Source organism: Cucumis sativus, chromosome 3 (assembly GCF_000004075.3).
Source record: "Cucumis sativus cultivar 9930 chromosome 3, Cucumber_9930_V3, whole genome shotgun sequence".
Classification (NCBI taxonomy): Eukaryota; Viridiplantae; Streptophyta; class Magnoliopsida; order Cucurbitales; family Cucurbitaceae; genus Cucumis; species Cucumis sativus.
Genome location: NC_026657.2, coordinates 35,136,108 through 35,153,972, shown reverse-complemented (window position 1 = coordinate 35,153,972; position 17,865 = coordinate 35,136,108). Strand labels below are relative to the sequence as shown.

Genomic DNA, 17,865 nt, shown 5'->3' with positions numbered 1-17,865 from the left:
ATTTGCTTTCTGAAGTGATCTATCATTAGTGACTTGGAAATATTACGTAGAATAGTACAAATAAATCATCTATGTTCCACAGCAATTATGGTTATTGTTGTTATTATTATTTGTTAGATCTTCAATTGCAGCGCTACTGTGTTATGCTTGGATTGGGCTTAAACGTTGAAATGGAAGCGGCTTAGCGTGTAATCGAACTTGATTACAAAAACTCGATGCCTTTATGTGCTTAGTTTTGTAATGGTATGGTTGCGGGTGTGGTGTGGCCCATCTCAAAATTGGCTTTCCTTTATACTGTTTTATTTTCCCCTTTTTTCCACCTCAGGATGACATTTATTTATCTGTCTGAATTTTACTTGTTCCAAAAGGAACAGCTTTTGTTTATTTATTCATTTATAAGTTTCAAATTAGAAATTTCAATTTCTTGTGACACTTTCATTCTGGCGTATTAAGACAATTCTTTGCCTAAACATAAAATTATTACATATATCTAAGTTTTGTCAATTTGAGTCTTTATATTACACCATCCACTTAGAAAACATATATATATATACATATATATTTAATAAAATCACGTATTTCAACATGAAGTTTAATGGTTCACATGTTTTAATATTTGAAATACCTTTATTAATGGTAAATTAATGAATAATTTTGAATATTGAATTGTCTCAATCTGACTTGAGATTGAGAATTGTTCACCACTTTTAGGAGGCATCCTCCGGTGCAAAGGAATCTTGTCCTTTTCTTTTTTAGTATTATTATTTTGAACTCTTTATGAGATTCCCAAAAGTGTACACACACAGCAAAGTAAATAATCTATCAATTGATTATTTATTTGATTTTTCTTATAATTTATACATTTTTGTTGCTCTATTGTAGGTACTTGTGATAATGTTTTATTTTTCCTGTGTATTAGATTGATTCCAAATATTCAAGCTATCATAATTGTGGTTCAAATTGGGATAATGTCTAGACTGTATAGAGTAAAATTGGAAGTTTGTAATCATATATGTTGAATAATACTTCTCTTGTTTTAGTTGAACGTATGTTGAGGTGAAAATACTAATCTGTTCACATTTTAATACAAGTTATAATACATACCTTCTCTAGCTGTATAATGCGTATGTCAACAGAATAAGTCTTGAACAATAGGAATCATATTAGCATCTTAAGCTATATATTTCTTTCATCTGAAACAAACCAGGGCAAAATTTTCAACCCGTATATCATGTTATTCTTTTTCTGTGTTATTAGAATTTGTTTGGAATCAAAATTAATTGTAAGAGACAAAAAGGAACCAAAAGAAAAATTACTATATATATATAGATGCCATTAGTTCAACACAATTTTTAATTAAAATAATAATAAATTTTTAAATATCATCGATGGTTGAAGTAATAAAAGAGATTATGTCAAAGTGAGATTAGTTCAACTAATTCGTTTTATATTTTAATAGAGAGAATGTTGAATATTGGATAAATAAATATGAATAATAGTGTTCCACCATGTCCATCACATGTGAGTATAGATTAAAATGTAATCCAAAAACAGAGAGTTTATATCATATGTATTATTAAATAAAATTATGTGATTGCGTCGGCGACCGACCACCCAATGGCCAATCCCATGGGTTCACCATACAACATAGGGCTGGTGTGAAACGACTAATATACCCTTAGGGCCACGTAGTCTATATTTTTGTTCTTCAAAATCTTATCAATTCAGCTTTGGAGTAAAGGACAAGGAAAGTGGGCAACCTTTTCTCTCCTTTCCTTTTCTTCATCCCCATCTTATTCCTTCCTTTCTTCCTTCTTTTTCTACTTTTTATTTTCTGCTTAATTCCTTAACCCTAGTTATCCTATTTTTAGTAAAAAAATAATGAAAAACAACCCTAGTAAATTAGTAGTAGAGATAAAACCATTAAAATTAAATAAAAATTATATTTTTTTATTATTAAGTTGAACAAAAATATTTACAAAATATTACCATCTGTCTATAAATTACTATACGAGTTTATCTATATTACGGTAATATTCTATTGAAATTCTAGATTTTAAAATAATTATTTCTTTCTCTCTCTTTTTGTAATTATAATTTAAGTAATATTATTGCTTCTCCAATTTCTATACGCGGTTTTGGGTTTAACATTTCTTAGTTACTTTATTTATAATATATATTACCTATCTAAGTTTTTGAACTTTTTCTTTTCATATTCATGAAGCTTTGGTCATTGCACAAAAAGGTCTTTTGTTGTATCATCAAATGGTATTTAGTCTCAAAATTCAAATTGTTTTTAAGAATATTTTCTAAACTTCAATTTGTGATTTAACTATTTATTTGTTTTTTTAGAGTTCAGCGATATATAGAGATTAAAAATATTAGAATATTTTATCTCACCAACGTGACCGTAGCTCAACCTAAAATGTACAATTATATTGTGAAAAACATCTATGATCTTGTGGTTGGAAGAAAGAATATAGTTTAACTAATTGATCATGTGTCACAACTTATAAATAAAGTAAATGCAATGAATAGATTTACCTTATAAAATGAGAATAGTCAATCAATTAATAAAATGGTATATCAATGATTAAGAGCTTTATTTAACTAGTTAAGACACTATATCATCCAAAAAGAGATTTTAGGTACAAAACTCTCGTTTTACTTTCTATATCTATCGAGAAAAAATTCATAAAAAGTAGATTGAAGACGAAGACAAAGACAAAGTAAACAATAGAATTCATATTTATTCAAATCTATAACCTTTTAAGTCACTAATTATTGTGCCCAACTTTCTGCTCCTTAAATCAATCAATCCCTAAAGTTTTCTTTTTCTTTTTCTTTTTGAAAATGTTAGCCACTAAATACATGTGTAACTCTAAAGATTGTTTATATATATATATATAATAACACACTAACAACAGTAATGGTAGGATGAAAATTAAAGGGTTTTAAGTTTAAAAAACTGACTAGTGATAATAAATGATGAAAACAGAGAATATATTTATTTTATTTTAAAAATAACTTTTGTTGTTTCAATAGTTAATTATAAGTTTAAATATGATACTAACTTCAAAGGGTGTGGGTGTGGGTGTGGTGTGGTTGGGTCAGGAAGTATCTTCTTATAGTCCACTTTCAATCACGTGAGAAGAAAAATAAAATAGCCAAACAACAATTCTATTACTTGCCAAATTATAATTAAATATCATTCTTACTTTATAACCATTTACTTATACTCTCAATTTTATATTTCTCCTATAAATAAACCCACGAAGTAATTAAGAAATCGATAATTTTATGAAAAGTTTCTAAATATAAAAAAATAAAAATAAAAATTTTATGGAGGTGGATAAAAATGGATAGTAACTTATATGTAGAATCTAGAATTTTTCTATATTTTTTAAAAAATATTCTATGATTTTTATTAATTTTTATAAAATAGAAAGTCTACTTCATAACTAATAAAAATTGATGTTAAATTGTGATGATTTTTTAATATTGAAAACTAAGTTGTTACAAAATTGAAATTATAATAAAGTGTTAGATATCAAATTTGAATGAGTAAATTGAGATTGAGTTGAAAGTAAATACTTGTTACAAACAAAAGTTGGAGAAATGAGAGATAAAAAGTAGTTTAAAAACTTAAATAATGAAATAGTTGAGGTAGATATCTATATAAAAGTTATTAGTAGTATAAAAGTATAGAAAAAAAATCCCTTCATTTATTATTTGTCACATAGGGTAAGGTTCATTTAACATCCATATACACAAAACTATAAAGTATAATACTATTATGGTACTTAAAATTTTCTCTAACACTTACCAAAGAAACACCATATCTTTTCTTACCCCAAAGAAAAATATAATTTTGGTAATTTAGTCATCATATATATATATATATATATATATATATATATATATATTAAAAGAAGAAGAAGAATATATTAATTTATTTTTGATTGGGGGTTTAAAGTTAACGTAAAAAAAAGGCGAAACATAACTGGTACAGATACTGCTGTGCTGCACAGAGAGAGAAACCTGATTCATCTCTTTCGCTTTCCATCGCCATTTTCCACACAAACCTACACTAGAAGAGAGAGAGAGAGAGGGAGGGAGAACAAAACAAAACCCCACTTCTTTCCTTTTCATTTTGAATTTTCCATCCAATAATATAATCACCCAATACCTTATTTACTTTTTTCCTTTTTGTTCTTCAAATCACAACAACGCTCCCCCCCTTCTTCTTCTTCTTCATCTTCTACTTGGCTTCTTCTTCTTCTAATTGTTTATTTAATCCTCCATTCAATTCTAACCGTTGAGGGGCCCCATTCATTTATCTCATATTTCCCCATCTCTGAACTTTTCCTTTCCCACTCTCCACTTTCTCTGCTGGCGGTTGCGTTCTTCATCTTTTTCAGCTTCACGTTTTTTCATTACCACATTGGATTCATACCCTTAATCCAATCACAATTCCACAACCCCACTATTTATTTTTCTCTCTCTCCTCCTTTTTTGGGTCTCTTCTTCTTCTTCTTCTTCTTCTTCTTCTTCTTCTTCTTCTTCTTCTTTTTGCTCTGTTTCACTCTTACCCTCCTCTTTTCTCTGTTTTTCCTGATTTGGGTTTGTTTCTGTTCTTCTCATATTGCTCTATTTCCATTGAAGATTGAGAGAGAATTTCAATTCTCTTCCCTTTTCTTCTTTCGTCTACCTAACTTTATTCCTAGTGTTAATTCTTAGCTTTTGCTCTATTTTCTTTTTCTTAACTTTATTGGATTCTTTTCTCTCTCGAGATCTCTACAGTCGTGGGGGGAAAATATTGCTGGATCTTCGGTTTTACCAAGCTGCCATCAATACCAAATTAGGGGAAGAGGGAAAAGCAGAGTTTTTTTTCCCTCTCTCGCTCCTTTTCTGTAATCATTCTATTGATATCACTTTCGTTTGTCCATATCATTTCTTTTGTTATTCGATTCGATTTTTTCCCTTTTGTTGGTTTTGAGTGAGGTTGGAAAATGGGAAGTTTAGGGTTCTTGAAGTGGGTTTTGTTGGTTGGGGTTTTAGGTTCTTGTGTTGAAGGTCTTGGTGTTAATTGGGGAACCATGGCCAATCATAGATTACCCCCTAAGACTGTTGTGCAGATGTTTAAGGATAATGGTATTCAGAAAGTGAAGCTGTTTGATGCAGATCAATCCTCCATGGGTGCTCTGGCTGGGACTGGTATTGAGGTCATGGTTGCCATTCCTAATGATCAACTTTCTGCCATGGGAGACTACAATCGAGCTAAGCAATGGGTGCAGAGGAATGTCACCCGTTACACATTTGATGGAGGAGTTACCATCAAGTAATTCATTCCACTTTTTATAACTGTTTCAAACCATGGAAAATTTATTGCCTTTCCTTTGTTTTGATCTTTTCTGTTTTTATTTTATACTAAGCCTGTTCTGTTATTATTTGAATCTTGCAAATCCTCATCCCATATAGATAGTTATGTTATTTCTATATCTGAGGAAGTCTCTTGGTTAGCATATACGTGGTCAACTTTGCAATCATTTGGATGGTTGTTTGAATTTGTTTATTTATGGTTGAAATAAGCCTCTTATATTTATTAGCAATCTGATAAACTTGTTTTGAATATTTTTTTTCCTGAGATGGGTTTTGGAAATTCTTTTTGAAGTTCTTTTTCATTTTCGTAAGCATTGACTTTTCTGATTAAGTTAATCATATAATAGTACCTGGATCGTTGGCTTTCCAGCTTTAGCAAAGGGTGGAAAGTTCTTTAACTGGTTACGAACAGGTTGTGGATGTGGTTTTCTTTGACCAAGAATCCTTGGATGGGTCGATATATTCTGCTCATGAATTCAGCTCAGTCGTTTTCCTATGGAATTTTATCTTGTGTTTCTTCAAATAGGATCTACAATATGTATAATTGTAGTGCATGCCAAATCTTTTCTTTAAATAGATGCCTGTCGTTTTCTTATTTATTAAATTCAAAGATTAATGTACATTCAACAATTTCTTTGTGCAAATGTTCTTGCAAGTGACTAATTTTATCTCCTTGGACGGAACTTGTTCTCTTTTACTATGAAGTTTTTAAGGCATAAAAGCCCTTTTGGTGGAGATTCTTGTATTTCTTGCTGCATTAACTTCATCCAAGTTCTTACAAGGAACACATATGAAATATTTTCTTTAAATTGATGTCTGTGTTTGAGTACTTAGCTTTGATCAAACTCTTCGGAAGTGTCGTTATCTTTGATTCGAGTTGTTCACTTTGTGTTCGATTTTAAATTAGAAGATTGGATGGGTTTACGATTGTTGATTTTGTCTTGGGGTTATGAGCATAAAACTAACCTTTTCTTACTATGCTGATCTTGTTCAGATATGTTGCTGTTGGCAATGAACCATTTCTCTCATCCTATAATGGGTCATTCTTGAACGTTACCTTTCCAGCTCTTCTAAACATTCAAAACGCACTCAATGAAGCAGGTCATGGAGACTCCATCAAGGCAACGGTGCCCTTAAATGCTGATGTTTACAACTCCCCAGTTAATAGCCCGTACCCGTCTGCTGGTAGATTTCGCAATGATATTAATCAACTCATGACTGATATTGTCCAGTTTCTAAACAAGAACAAAGCACCTTTTACTGTAAACATTTACCCTTTTCTTAGTCTTTATGGCAACGATAACTTCCCTTTCGACTATGCTTTCTTTGATGGTGCAAGTAATCCTGTTGTTGACATTGGAACTGGGATTCAGTATACCAATGTATTTGATGCCAACTTCGACACGTTAGTTTCGTCGCTGAAGGCTGTTGGACTTGGGGACATGCCCATTCTAGTTGGTGAGGTTGGATGGCCAACTGATGGTGACAAGAATGGCAATGTTGGTAATGCTTACAGATTTTACAATGGCCTTCTACCAAGGCTTGCAGCCAACAAGGGCACCCCACTGAGGCCTGGATTCATCGAAGTATACTTGTTCAGTTTTCTGGATGAAAATGGCAAGAGTATTGCTCCAGGAAATTTCGAACGACATTGGGGTATTTTCGGATATGACGGTCAGCCAAAGTTTGGCATGGATCTTTCTGGTCAGGGCCAAAACAAATTACTTGTGGGAGCACAAAATGTTCAGTATCTTCCTCAAAAGTGGTGTATGTTCAATCCAAATGCAAAGGATCTAAGTAAACTTGCTGATAACATAGATTATGCCTGCACTTTTTCTGATTGCACTTCCCTTGGATATGGATCTTCTTGCAATAACTTGGATGCTAATGGGAACGCGTCCTATGCATTCAATATGTATTTCCAGGTGCAAAATCAGGATGAATTGGCATGTAATTTTCAAGGTTTAGCCACAGTAACCTCACAGAATCTTTCTCAAGGTACCTGCAATTTCATCATCCAGCTAGCTTCCTCGCCCCCGTCCCATGCTGCTTCATTTGTTAGTTTAGCTTCTATGATTTTGTTATTCATAGCACTGTTGCTATAATTTGCTTTTGTAGATACTTTATGATGATAATGTCTCATTTTATTACTTTTTTACATCATTTTTTTCTGATGTTGTAGGTTTACATTATAGTTACCGATTAATTGATTGATTCTATTCAATCACTATTGTGGTTTTCAAACTTCTCATCATGGTCATTTACATATTGTACGTATGACGAGAAATTTTCGTTGAATATTTTATCTCTTCTGCACATGAAAAGGAGTATTAACGAACCGTGGTTGTAACTATTCCCTACAATTGTGTGAATCCGACAGTGAATAAATAATGTAAATAAATGTAATTATTCAATACTCCAAGTAGTAATCAGTCTATCATACTAGAAATGGTCACAAGGACGGTTCATGTGTGCACGAGAGCTGAATGAGGAGCTGAAATACTCTAATTTGAAAAGAAAGGGTAGTTTACATTGGAGAACCAAATTGTCTTGCAACTGCGGGTTTGGTGCGTCGGTAGTCGGTTTTACGAAGAGGAGGGAAAGGTAGTAGTAGAAGTAGAAGTAGAAGAAGAGGCATTCATCATTCTCATCTCCATAACTCTCTTGTGGGAATTTGAATGCAATAAGCTCACAAAAGTAGGGCTGTTGGCTGGTCTATACTCTGGTAATAATCTTCCTGACTTTTTGTATCTTACTCCACATGCATTGCATAATGTCTTGGGTCCCAATGGTCCACTTCTCCACTGTGGAGTCCTCTGTGCTTGACAATGGCTGCATCTCCTCCCACTCCCTGCACCCTGTTGCTGCTGTTTCTTCATACTATTCTCAACTGTTGTTTCTATCTGACCCATGTCTACCGTCTTCTCTCTTTCTCCTCCTCGAGCCTTAGGCGGAAGTAAGAGCTCACTATCGGCCAACCAATAGGTCTGTTGCAACAGAAGGGGGTCTGTAGAGGTGGTCAATTGTAAGGAATGTTTGTTCTGCAGCAGGTTCAGTTGACGGAGACGTCGACTAATGAGAGGGAGAACGCTCATTTTGGAGGGCGTTCGTCGTCTTCTCTTGCTCCTGGCCTTGCCGGGGACTGCAGGAAAATGGGCGAACTGCGAGTTGGAAGAAGTAGGCACAAGTTGAGAAAGTGAACTTGGTTTTGTAGGTGGATTGTTGAGCTGTGTGGATAGTTGTGAGGGTGGTGGAAGAGGGAGGGTGCTTCCTTTGGTTGATAAACATTCTTCCACAAATGCTGATAGCCACTCCAAGCTTACATCAACATCCTGTTTCATCAAATGAAACTCACCATTAGAGTGAGATGGGAGAACTACGCAAGTAAAGAAAAGCAATGGATTCTATAATGACATACCATTGTCATAGCCTGTGAAGAATAGAGAATGTCGTCAATAGTGGAAGAAAACTCGGCCTCAAGATTAGAACAGTCGTCTTGCTCACATTTGTAGTTAACCGACGCGGTCTCCTGTTGGTAATCCATGGGGAGTGGAAGCACCAGCAAAGGGAAGAAGAGAGGGAGAGAGGAAATGAGACAATAATTGGGGAAGTGTGAAATATGAATGTGTATAGCAGTAATAGTGTGTGTGTGTGTGTATGTGCGTGTGTGGTGGTGATGTTTATGAGTTGGTTTTGGACTCTTTGTTTCTGTCGGCAGATTAGGATGGTTTGCTTTTAGTAACTAACATTATTATTCAAATCAACGTCCCCATCTCTCTCTCTGTAAAAACAATGACTTTTCTCTATCCACAACTTCCCCTATTGGTCTCCATAAATTTGGTGTAAAATGTAAAATACTTACATTGGTTCTTATATTTTGACTTTCAAAACACTTTTCATTTTCCTTTCTTATCTGTCCATTCTAGTTGAAAACCAAAACCATTATAATTGCTTAACTTTTCCACTATTCTCTTATACTATTTTGTAACTGTTTTGTGTTCTAAAGTAAAATAATTTACACCCAAATACATGCTATTGCATTTTAAACTAAGAAACTATTACAACTTAGTAATCATCCTCTAGTGTCCGAAACATACTTTAAATACCTCATACTCAATAAATTATTAGAAATCTAGTTAGAACTTTGTATTACAGAAAAATTGTATACATTTAAAGAGAAAAAAAAAGTCGACCTTTTGAAAAACGCCTACACAAAAGTAACTTTTTTTTGGGGCTTGGCTTTATCTCAATGGCATTAAATCCACTAGCGCCAAGGGCCTACCCACCAACTTCATGGGTGGTTTGGGCCTCCAATTAAATTGATCATTTTTACCAAAAATCAGTCACTATTTCATCCCATCACTTTCCTTTTTCATATTTTTATCCAAAAAAAATAATTAGATGATCCCTATGATGCAACCATACAACTCAATGAGTTGTTTAAAAAAACAAGATAAAATTGTGCTGAAATTAAGTACAATCTAGACTACATCTAATCATTGTTCTTTTTTAACATTTCAACTATGTTCGATAGAGATTATGATGATCCAAGCTCTTAGACTTCCTCAATAACCTATTTCTCCCTCCTATCTTCAATACTCAACTTCATGCTCCAACCCCTTCCACTTGGATTATATTAGGATGTTTTTTAGAAGTGTAAATCAAGAAAATAGAATACTTCATGTTTGATTTTATCCATTCAAAATGTTCATCCATTATTCATCTATCTATTCTGTTTTATGTTACTTCAAATTACCCTTTGATTTCTCGAAACTTACTTCATTAATCTTAGTTAATGCTCAAGTTCTGTCTTTAGCATTTACTCACTTCATCTATTTGTTTTGTTTCTCTTCTTTACTTTTATTAATTATGTTTTATGTACTCCATCCATCCACTGTGTTGTGTTTATCTTCTTTTATTATGCACTAAATCTAAATTAAAATAACTTTATTGAGTTGCTAACTCACGTTGTAAACTACTAAATTCCACTATTGTCATAACGCTACAAAAAGGAAAAGCATTCTTGAAATCGATTTTTCCAAGAGAGATGCTTGTAATCCACAAAGCATCCACTGCAGAAGAAATAAGAAAATAACGATTTTGTCTCTATCTCATTCCTTCTTCAATGTACTATATATCATGTAATATATATCATGTAATATATCATTATTGCCGTTTCACATATGGCTAAGATGACAACGTGAAAACTCCTTTAAATACTCACACATTTACTCAAGAGTTTGGGTTCTAATGGGACACTCAAGTTTTAAAAAGGAAGAGGAGATAGACAAAAGTTGCGATTTCTCAACATGTGCAATAAAGTAATAATACTTTTTAAAATTTTATTTTGAATTACTTAAAACCGTTTTGGATTATTTGCAACTCAATCATTTGGATCGTTGGACCGTTTCACATTTTATTTTGATTGCCATAAAAAATACAACCATTATATGACCGTTGAACTGCTTTTCGACCGTCATAATAACGAACAGTTACCGTCATTAATTTTCAAGTGTGGGTAGCCTTCCCTCATCCACTATATATACCACATTTTCGTTCTCATTTTACACATAGACAATTTCAAGCGTTCTCATCTCTCTCGGCTCCCTCTTTTTATTTACTTTACTAAACTTTGTTTTTCTTTAGTTTTTGGAGCATACTCTACCTATCAAGTGTTGGTATACGGTTTAGTTTTAGTGCACTTAATTCCTACCGACAAAATTAGAGACTGTTTTATTCTAGAGGCGACATATACGTAAAATTTGTTTGCACATCCAAACAGAGCTATGAAACATCTTAAAAAGAGCGAGAACCACGACTCGATTAGTTTATCAACATACTTTTGTCTTGCATATTTTCCACTGAAGTACTAATGTATAATACCTTGAGAATTAGTTTGTTTGTATTCTAATATTATTGGTGATTTCTTTGAATGAAATTGAAATGGGAATTAGGATATTCTTTCTGTTGTACATTTTCATAGGAAAGTATTTTTTATTTCTTTAAAGATAGTATTTCTCCAACACTGATAGGAAGGCCAGGGAGAGAGTTAACGGTCACGGATTTTAAAAACAGGTTTTGAAAAAACAAAATTTAGAAGACAACCCCTTTATTTGTTTAAAATTTAAAAGATAATTTAGTTACTTTGAAGAAAACAAAGTTTAGGAATGGCAAAAATACTCCTAAAGTATGGTCATATTTTAAACACATTTATGATATTCTTATTTGTGTAACTTATAATTTTTCATCACCATATTATTAGCTTCAAGTTGAACAAATTATTTGGAAGGAAGAGGAATTAGAGAGTAAAGGGAGAATTTTCAAATCATACCACCATTAACTCTAATAACTTGCCCATTAACCCACCCGCCGGAATCTGAAGCCAAGAACCCCACCAATGGAGCCACATCCATGGCCTCCCCCAACCGTCCCATAGGGCAATCCTCCCCCACTTTCTTCACCTCCTCTTCGCTCTTCCCCGTCAGAAACATCTCCGTCGCAATCGCTCCCGGGGCCACACAGTTCACCGTTATTCCACTTCCTTTCACTTCCTTCGCCACTATCTTCGTCATCGTCTCCACCGCCGACTTCGAAGCCGTGTAAACCCCCGTACCTGCCTTCATGAACCCCACCAACGATGACGATATCAGTATAATCCGACCTCCTCCCCCGCGTTTCACTCTCTTCGCACCCTCCTGCGCGCATAGGAACGATCCTCTTACATTTACACTGGAAAACAGAGATGAAGATGATCGTGAAAATTGAAATTGAAACCTAATGCTTCATTTATTTTGTATATTTTCACCAACTTGCCTGAAAATTCTGTCGAAATCCTCCAAGGGAAGGTCGGCTAGGGTTCGCCTATAGGGATCGGTGATTCCGGCGGAATTGACGAGGATGTGGACAGGGGAGTTGAAAGCGTGCTCGGCCTTGTCGAAGAGAGCGGCAACGGTAGCCGGATCGGAGACGTCGCCTTGGAGAGTGACGGCGGCGCCGGGAAATGAGGAGTTGATTTGAGAAGCGACGAGATCGGCTTGGGATGTGTTTGAGACGTAATTGATGAGAAGCTTGGCGCCAAGTGATGCCAAGTGGAGAGCGATGGCTTTTCCAATACCACGAGAAGCTCCGGTAACAATGGCGACTCTGTCTTTGAGAGGCAATATGGCTGAAGCTTCTGAAGCCATAGCTCTTCTAAATTGTATGGAAGTGATGATTGTTTTTATTTTGGGAGAAATAACCTTTTAGTCCCCGACCATAGTTTTCATTTACTCAATACTCCTAAATTTTCAGTGTATTACTCAATCAGTCCTTAAAACTTTTTTTTTTCATTTTCACATCTCAACTAAAATAGTTTATATCTTAAATATAGATTTGATCGACCGATAAAAATTAAGTAGGTAAAAGTTAAGCATTAATACGAAACTATTTGTTTGTACTTTTTAAAAGAGAGCTATTTGCTGTTTTGTTGACTTTTAAGTCGATTTTCAAGTTATCACAAAAATACACGTTATAAATATAAATATGTCATTTATGTTCTTGTTTAAATTATTTTGCATGGCCTTTTAATGTATGTTATGGACAAGTAGGTGGAATGCTACTAAAATCAAACTTTTTTATAAAAAGGGGAGAAAACTAAAATGCGTAACACCTAAGCACGTATCATGTAGTTCACTAATGTTATCCAATCAATTAAGAAAATGTTTCATCTTAATAAAATAAGAATAAAAGGACAATTATGAATCTCATTCTAATGCTTGCAAAAATTTAAAATCTACTGAATATATATATATTTAATATAACCAAATAAATCAAAATATTTTCAAAGTAAAATATCACAATTGATAGAGGAGGATCGAAATATATCCAAATAAATTATATCAAATAAATATAAATAATAATCTTTTATCTTAATCTATCAAATCTTACATACTTATTATAATATTTTGTGCTACTCGTAAATATTTATAAAAAATTTTTATAAAATAACGAAACCAAATAAAAAAAATTTAGTTTCAAATTTGTTCTTTAGTTATTTAGTTTTGTTTGGTGTCTAATAAGATTTTGGATATCAAATTTGTCCTTGTAATCCTCTAATGTTACCTTGTTTTAGCTCAATCAATTTAGGATGAAAAATCAAACAAGGTAACAAAGTACTGTATCGATTTTGATTAGGTACGTAGTTGAATTATTTAGGCATTTAATGAATCTATCTATCGATCAAAATGAGCGTAGTTCAAATGTCATACTTTTTGTATTATTAACATTGAAGTTGAAGGTTCGATTTTTCCACAATTCACTCCATATTGTAAATGATAAATAAAAAAAATAAACAAAAGGAAAATATAGATCTATTTTTTAAAAATAAAAAGAATTATCTATTGAACTATATTGGAATGGACACTTTAATTATAGACAACATTTTGTATTAATTGAATAAATTTTAAGTTGTTTAATACTCAAACTAAAACAAAAAATGGACTAAATGACCCCAAGTAAAATTTGTCTTACGGATTTCAAAGTTGGTGGATAGATTTCTATAGATTCCATGTTATAAAAAACAAACAAAGAAAGAAAAATAGATGTTAAAATATCATTTGTGTTATTATAGGTTGAAATTTATTCATTTTTGTTCAACTTTAATTCTTCTGCTTTCCATAAATCATTCTTAGTCTCATGACTAGTTTATTAAGGTTCAAAGCTAAACACTTTATTTTGAAAGTTATTATTATCATTTAAATAGAAATCAACTAACTTTAAAGAAATTAAATTTAAGATTTAGTAAAAGTAGAGGATTAAAATTAAACAAACTTGTGAAGCAAAAAAATTAAGAACAACAAACCCTCCATATATTTTTCACAATGATATTATGCTTGAGTACACTACTTCAAAAGATCTCATAGTTGATATCACTAATGATCATCCTTTTATCAATAGTATTTTGAACTCATTTCCAACCAAGTTATGAGATATAAATTTTATTTTTAAAAAATCCTTTAAAACGATATAAAAATTCTTCACAAATTCTAAAAATTTTAAAAGAACAGTAACCAAATTTAGAATATATAGTTGATGATTGATGAACGATGACTCAACCTTGGCCATGATGAGAAGCTACACAATGCCGCCATTGACGAGAATGACTTGACCATTGATCCACTCCCCATCGTCAGACGCCAAGAACCCAACAAAAGAAGCCACATCTTTTGGAACACCAAGCCTTCCCATCGGACACTTATCAATCACCTTCTTCACTCCTTCCTCATCTATTCCTTTGTAAAACATCTCTGTCGCCGTCGCCCCCGGCGCTATGCAGTTCACTGATATTCCAGTCCCACTCAGCTCCTTCGCCGTCACCTTCGCCATTGCCTCCACTGCTGCTTTCGATGCTGTGTACGCTCCTAACCCGGCTGTCGTTGCAGCCACTGCTGTCGACGATATCAGTATTATTCGCCCCCCACCGCCGCGTTTTACTCGGTTTGCTGCTTCTTTGCAGCACAGAAAACATCCCCTCGTGTTCACACTGAAGAACACACTCAACTATTTTACTCATTGGTGTTGTTTTCATATTAGAACAAGAGGTTCTATAATCCAACTTCATTGAACTTGTTGAGTCTTATGTAAATCATTGATTTATGCTTATGCTTCAGCCAAATTGAAAGTTTTTAAAGATTAATACTCATCAAACATTTGAAAACTAAACTTTTTCCAAAGAAATCTTAGGGGAGAAGAGTGAGAGGCACCTGAAAAGATGGTCGAAAATCTCCAATGGTGTATTGGCAATATAAGGGTAAGTAGGATCTGAAATTCCAGCAGAGTTAACAAGGATATGGACCTGAGATCCAAATGCCTGCTCAGCTGCATCAAACAGAGACTTCACTTGCTCTGGATCCGAGACATCTGCCCGCCAAGCAATGGCTCGTTGGCTGCTCCCTGCGGCCGAGGATGAGTTGATATCGGCAACAACTTGATCGGCTTCAGCTGAACTAGACACATAGTTGACAACAACTCGGGCGCCAAGACCGGCTAGGTGAAGGGCGATGCCTCGGCCTATGCCCCGTGAGGCACCAGTGACAATGGCGACCCGATCCTGCAGAGGCAGAGCAGGCACTGCAGGGCCTGATTCTGAAGCCATTGTACTCACAAGAGGTTGAGATTGATATATTATAGTGCTTAAAAACGCAGCTGCACTGCTTATTGATCTATACTATAAATTATAAGAGAATATGACAACATTAAAAACAACGCCAGCTCGTTGATCTTGATTGGTATTACCATATTGGAAAAGCCAGAGGATTTATTGTATAAATACAGAAAGAAGGTCATGAATCAAGTCCTCGAAAATGGAGGAGCACATGTGAATATTTTACCTGCTACTTGTACTTGATCACGTGTTCATTTCATAATGAATTTAAGTAAAATATGAAAATTGAAGAGGAAATAATTACATTACAAGTTATCATGCTCAATTACTTGGGCGCCCCTCCATTGTTCACCAGGTTTAACTGTGACAGGAACCAACATGGAAGCAGGGCCAGTGCATATGAAATGGTCTTTTCCAAACTTGTTAGATAATGAACCAGGGCTTGATACGTATATGTCTTCAAACCCCATCCTTATCACCCTAAAGAATAGCTCTCTTCCCTGAAATACAATGGCCCAACAAATATTAGTGTGTTTATAACAAACGAGTACTTCAATTACAAGCACTCAAGTAAAAATATGTCCATTAATAGATCACTTCTATATTTCATACTGGATTTTAAACTCTTAAAAGGGTTTTTGATGTGCTCTCCGATCAAATATAACAAACACTTGAGTCAAAAAAGGCTCTAGATCTGATTTTTCACAATGCACTTTTATCATGTTAGTTCATCAAAAGTGTTGTTTTTAGCCCTGTTAAAAGCACGATTTCCAAGCATAGCCTCAATACTAATCTTGAAGGTGTTGTGTAAAACAATGAACTAGCCATTTCTCTTTACCTGATCAAGAGTCTCATACTTGGAAGGTGTGGTGTGATAAATAGGCTTCAATCTCTCTGCTGGTGGGGCAGCATAAACTCTACTGAACTTATTCTTCAACATGGTGAAGGGGACATCTTGGAGGCTCCATGAGCCTGCTTTTCCTTGAGGCTCAGACCCAAACGAGAACCAATCAGATTCCTCGACCTTCATTGCTTCGGATGGAGATAGTATTTCAAAAGGTGAAGATAAAGGTGGGTGGGAGCAATAGGAGCATCCCTGAAGGCCCTGAATTGCCGCCCCATCTCGTCGCTTGAACTTGAAATGACTCAATATCGCGCTCTTTAGCGTCAATGGCTTCAGTCCCGTGTTCTTCACAATAACAGCTGTAGCCAAACTTTCTGAATAGAGAGTGACAATGTAAGTAATCTCCATTTGCTTACTACTGCAGCTTAACTCCACCTGCAAGGAAACCAAGATGAATAAACAGCTAAGTATTAGTATAATATTAGTTGCATAGATAACAACATGGGTCCATAGCTCAGTGGTAGAGCATTTGACTGCAGATCAAGAGGTCACCGGTTCGAACCCGGTTGGGCCCTTTATTTGATTTTTTTTTTTTTCCCCTTCTGATCTCTTAGGTTTTGTGTGTTTGAAATTCAATAGGAACGCAATGAAGTAACATAAATTCTTCTCTGTCTAAACAAAAGATAAATGATTTCGGATTTTTGTTACCCTTCAATTACTTGACACTGAAGAGAAGACTACAAGAACTTAACAATACGTTATATATAGTATAGGAACATATATATCAATAATGTAGCTTTTTTTCCAGCAATTCCACAACAGAATTTGAAGGGGGAAAAAAGAGAGATTATGAATTAATTTAACATTAAAGTCAAGAAAAAAGCAAGATAAAAAAACGAGTCCAAATATGGTGACAAATACAAAAGAAATTATACCTGGAGAGCATCAATGGCGTCGGAATCGACATCTTTAACAGTCCAATCAGAAGAGGGAAGAAGAGAAGATTTGGAAGAAGAATCAGAAGCATCATCAATGACAAGAGCAATCCCACCTTTAGCGGTGGGAGTGGTAAAGAGAACTTCCTCAAAGCCGTCGTCCTTCCAATAGACTTTGGGTTTATAGGAAGTGAGATGAGCATCGGAAATGCGGAGGCGTAAGGAGCTACCGTTGCGGACGGTGAGGTCGAGAGTGGGAACGCCATTGGAGTCGTGGAAGTGGAAGCCCTTGCGGCCGAATTTGTCGTTGAGAGAATCGACGGTGGAAGGGAAAGAAGTTGAAGAAGAAGAAGAAGAAGAAGCTCTAATGAGGTTTGGCTTTGGGAGAGGAAGACAAACCAGAGAAGCCATGAGAGATTGAGATAAAGAGAAGAGAAGGCATCAATGGCTTCCACACACACTTCAACACATCCTTACTCCCACCAATGCTTTTTTCCTTTGGATTTCTATTTTCGCCTTTTATCCAATCATAACGCGGGAAATTTTTTCTTACTTTTTTATTC

The 17,865-nt window shown here is 34.4% G+C and overlaps 5 protein-coding genes and 1 non-coding gene across 6 annotated transcripts; 2 read left to right on the top strand and 4 right to left on the bottom strand.

The window, feature by feature from the left end:
* The first annotated feature begins 3,987 nt into the window (after positions 1–3,987).
* Positions 3,988–7,626, top strand: LOC101205964 (glucan endo-1,3-beta-glucosidase 8). The gene is made up of 2 exons (XM_004141094.3): positions 3,988–5,341; positions 6,377–7,626. The coding sequence occupies exons 1-2, from the start codon at positions 5,013–5,015 to the stop codon at positions 7,485–7,487; spliced, it is 1,440 nt and encodes a 479-aa protein (XP_004141142.1). The 5' UTR covers positions 3,988–5,012; the 3' UTR covers positions 7,488–7,626.
* A 136-nt stretch (positions 7,627–7,762) lies between these two features.
* On the bottom strand, positions 7,763–9,167 carry LOC101205734 (GATA transcription factor 9). Its single transcript, XM_004141093.3, has 2 exons — positions 8,801–9,167; positions 7,763–8,714 (listed from the first exon to the last, which is right to left on the bottom strand). Exons 1-2 carry the CDS (start codon positions 8,924–8,926, stop codon positions 7,968–7,970), a joined length of 873 nt encoding a protein of 290 aa, XP_004141141.1. The 5' UTR covers positions 8,927–9,167; the 3' UTR covers positions 7,763–7,967.
* A 2,411-nt stretch (positions 9,168–11,578) lies between these two features.
* Positions 11,579–12,608, bottom strand: LOC101205498 (NADPH-dependent aldehyde reductase-like protein, chloroplastic). The gene is made up of 2 exons (XM_004141092.3): positions 12,196–12,608; positions 11,579–12,111 (listed from the first exon to the last, which is right to left on the bottom strand). Exons 1-2 carry the CDS (start codon positions 12,564–12,566, stop codon positions 11,703–11,705), a joined length of 780 nt encoding a protein of 259 aa, XP_004141140.1. The 5' UTR covers positions 12,567–12,608; the 3' UTR covers positions 11,579–11,702.
* Positions 12,609–14,197: 1,589 nt separating this feature from the next.
* LOC101222800 (NADPH-dependent aldehyde reductase-like protein, chloroplastic) lies at positions 14,198–15,562 on the bottom strand. Its single transcript, XM_004141161.3, has 2 exons — positions 15,123–15,562; positions 14,198–14,902 (listed from the first exon to the last, which is right to left on the bottom strand). Exons 1-2 carry the CDS (start codon positions 15,512–15,514, stop codon positions 14,494–14,496), a joined length of 801 nt encoding a protein of 266 aa, XP_004141209.1. The 5' UTR covers positions 15,515–15,562; the 3' UTR covers positions 14,198–14,493.
* A 94-nt stretch (positions 15,563–15,656) lies between these two features.
* On the bottom strand, positions 15,657–17,806 carry LOC101222562 (photosynthetic NDH subunit of subcomplex B 2, chloroplastic). Its single transcript, XM_011654019.2, has 3 exons — positions 17,303–17,806; positions 16,362–16,802; positions 15,657–16,023 (listed from the first exon to the last, which is right to left on the bottom strand). The coding sequence occupies exons 1-3, from the start codon at positions 17,711–17,713 to the stop codon at positions 15,829–15,831; spliced, it is 1,047 nt and encodes a 348-aa protein (XP_011652321.1). The 5' UTR covers positions 17,714–17,806; the 3' UTR covers positions 15,657–15,828.
* On the top strand, positions 16,871–16,942 carry TRNAC-GCA. Its single transcript has one exon. It is a non-coding gene; the product is annotated as a tRNA-Cys (tRNA).
* Positions 17,807–17,865: the final 59 nt, after the last annotated feature.

Coding starts and splice junctions, on each gene's coding strand:
- LOC101205964 (XM_004141094.3), top strand. CDS start 5,013: ATGGGAAGTTTAGGGTTCTTGAAGTGGGTTTTGTTGGTTGGGGTTTTA. Junction 5,342..6,376: donor GATGGAGGAGTTACCATCAA/GTAATTCATTCC, acceptor GATCTTGTTCAG/ATATGTTGCTGTTGGCAATG.
- LOC101205734 (XM_004141093.3), bottom strand. CDS start 8,926: ATGGATTACCAACAGGAGACCGCGTCGGTTAACTACAAATGTGAGCAA. Junction 8,715..8,800: donor CTTCACAGGCTATGACAATG/GTATGTCATTAT, acceptor TTGATGAAACAG/GATGTTGATGTAAGCTTGGA.
- LOC101205498 (XM_004141092.3), bottom strand. CDS start 12,566: ATGGCTTCAGAAGCTTCAGCCATATTGCCTCTCAAAGACAGAGTCGCC. Junction 12,112..12,195: donor GATTTCGACAGAATTTTCAG/GCAAGTTGGTGA, acceptor TCTGTTTTCCAG/TGTAAATGTAAGAGGATCGT.
- LOC101222800 (XM_004141161.3), bottom strand. CDS start 15,514: ATGGCTTCAGAATCAGGCCCTGCAGTGCCTGCTCTGCCTCTGCAGGAT. Junction 14,903..15,122: donor ATTTTCGACCATCTTTTCAG/GTGCCTCTCACT, acceptor TGTGTTCTTCAG/TGTGAACACGAGGGGATGTT.
- LOC101222562 (XM_011654019.2), bottom strand. CDS start 17,713: ATGGCTTCTCTGGTTTGTCTTCCTCTCCCAAAGCCAAACCTCATTAGA. Junction 16,803..17,302: donor ACGCCATTGATGCTCTCCAG/GTATAATTTCTT, acceptor GTTTCCTTGCAG/GTGGAGTTAAGCTGCAGTAG. Junction 16,024..16,361: donor AGTATGAGACTCTTGATCAG/GTAAAGAGAAAT, acceptor ATTGTATTTCAG/GGAAGAGAGCTATTCTTTAG.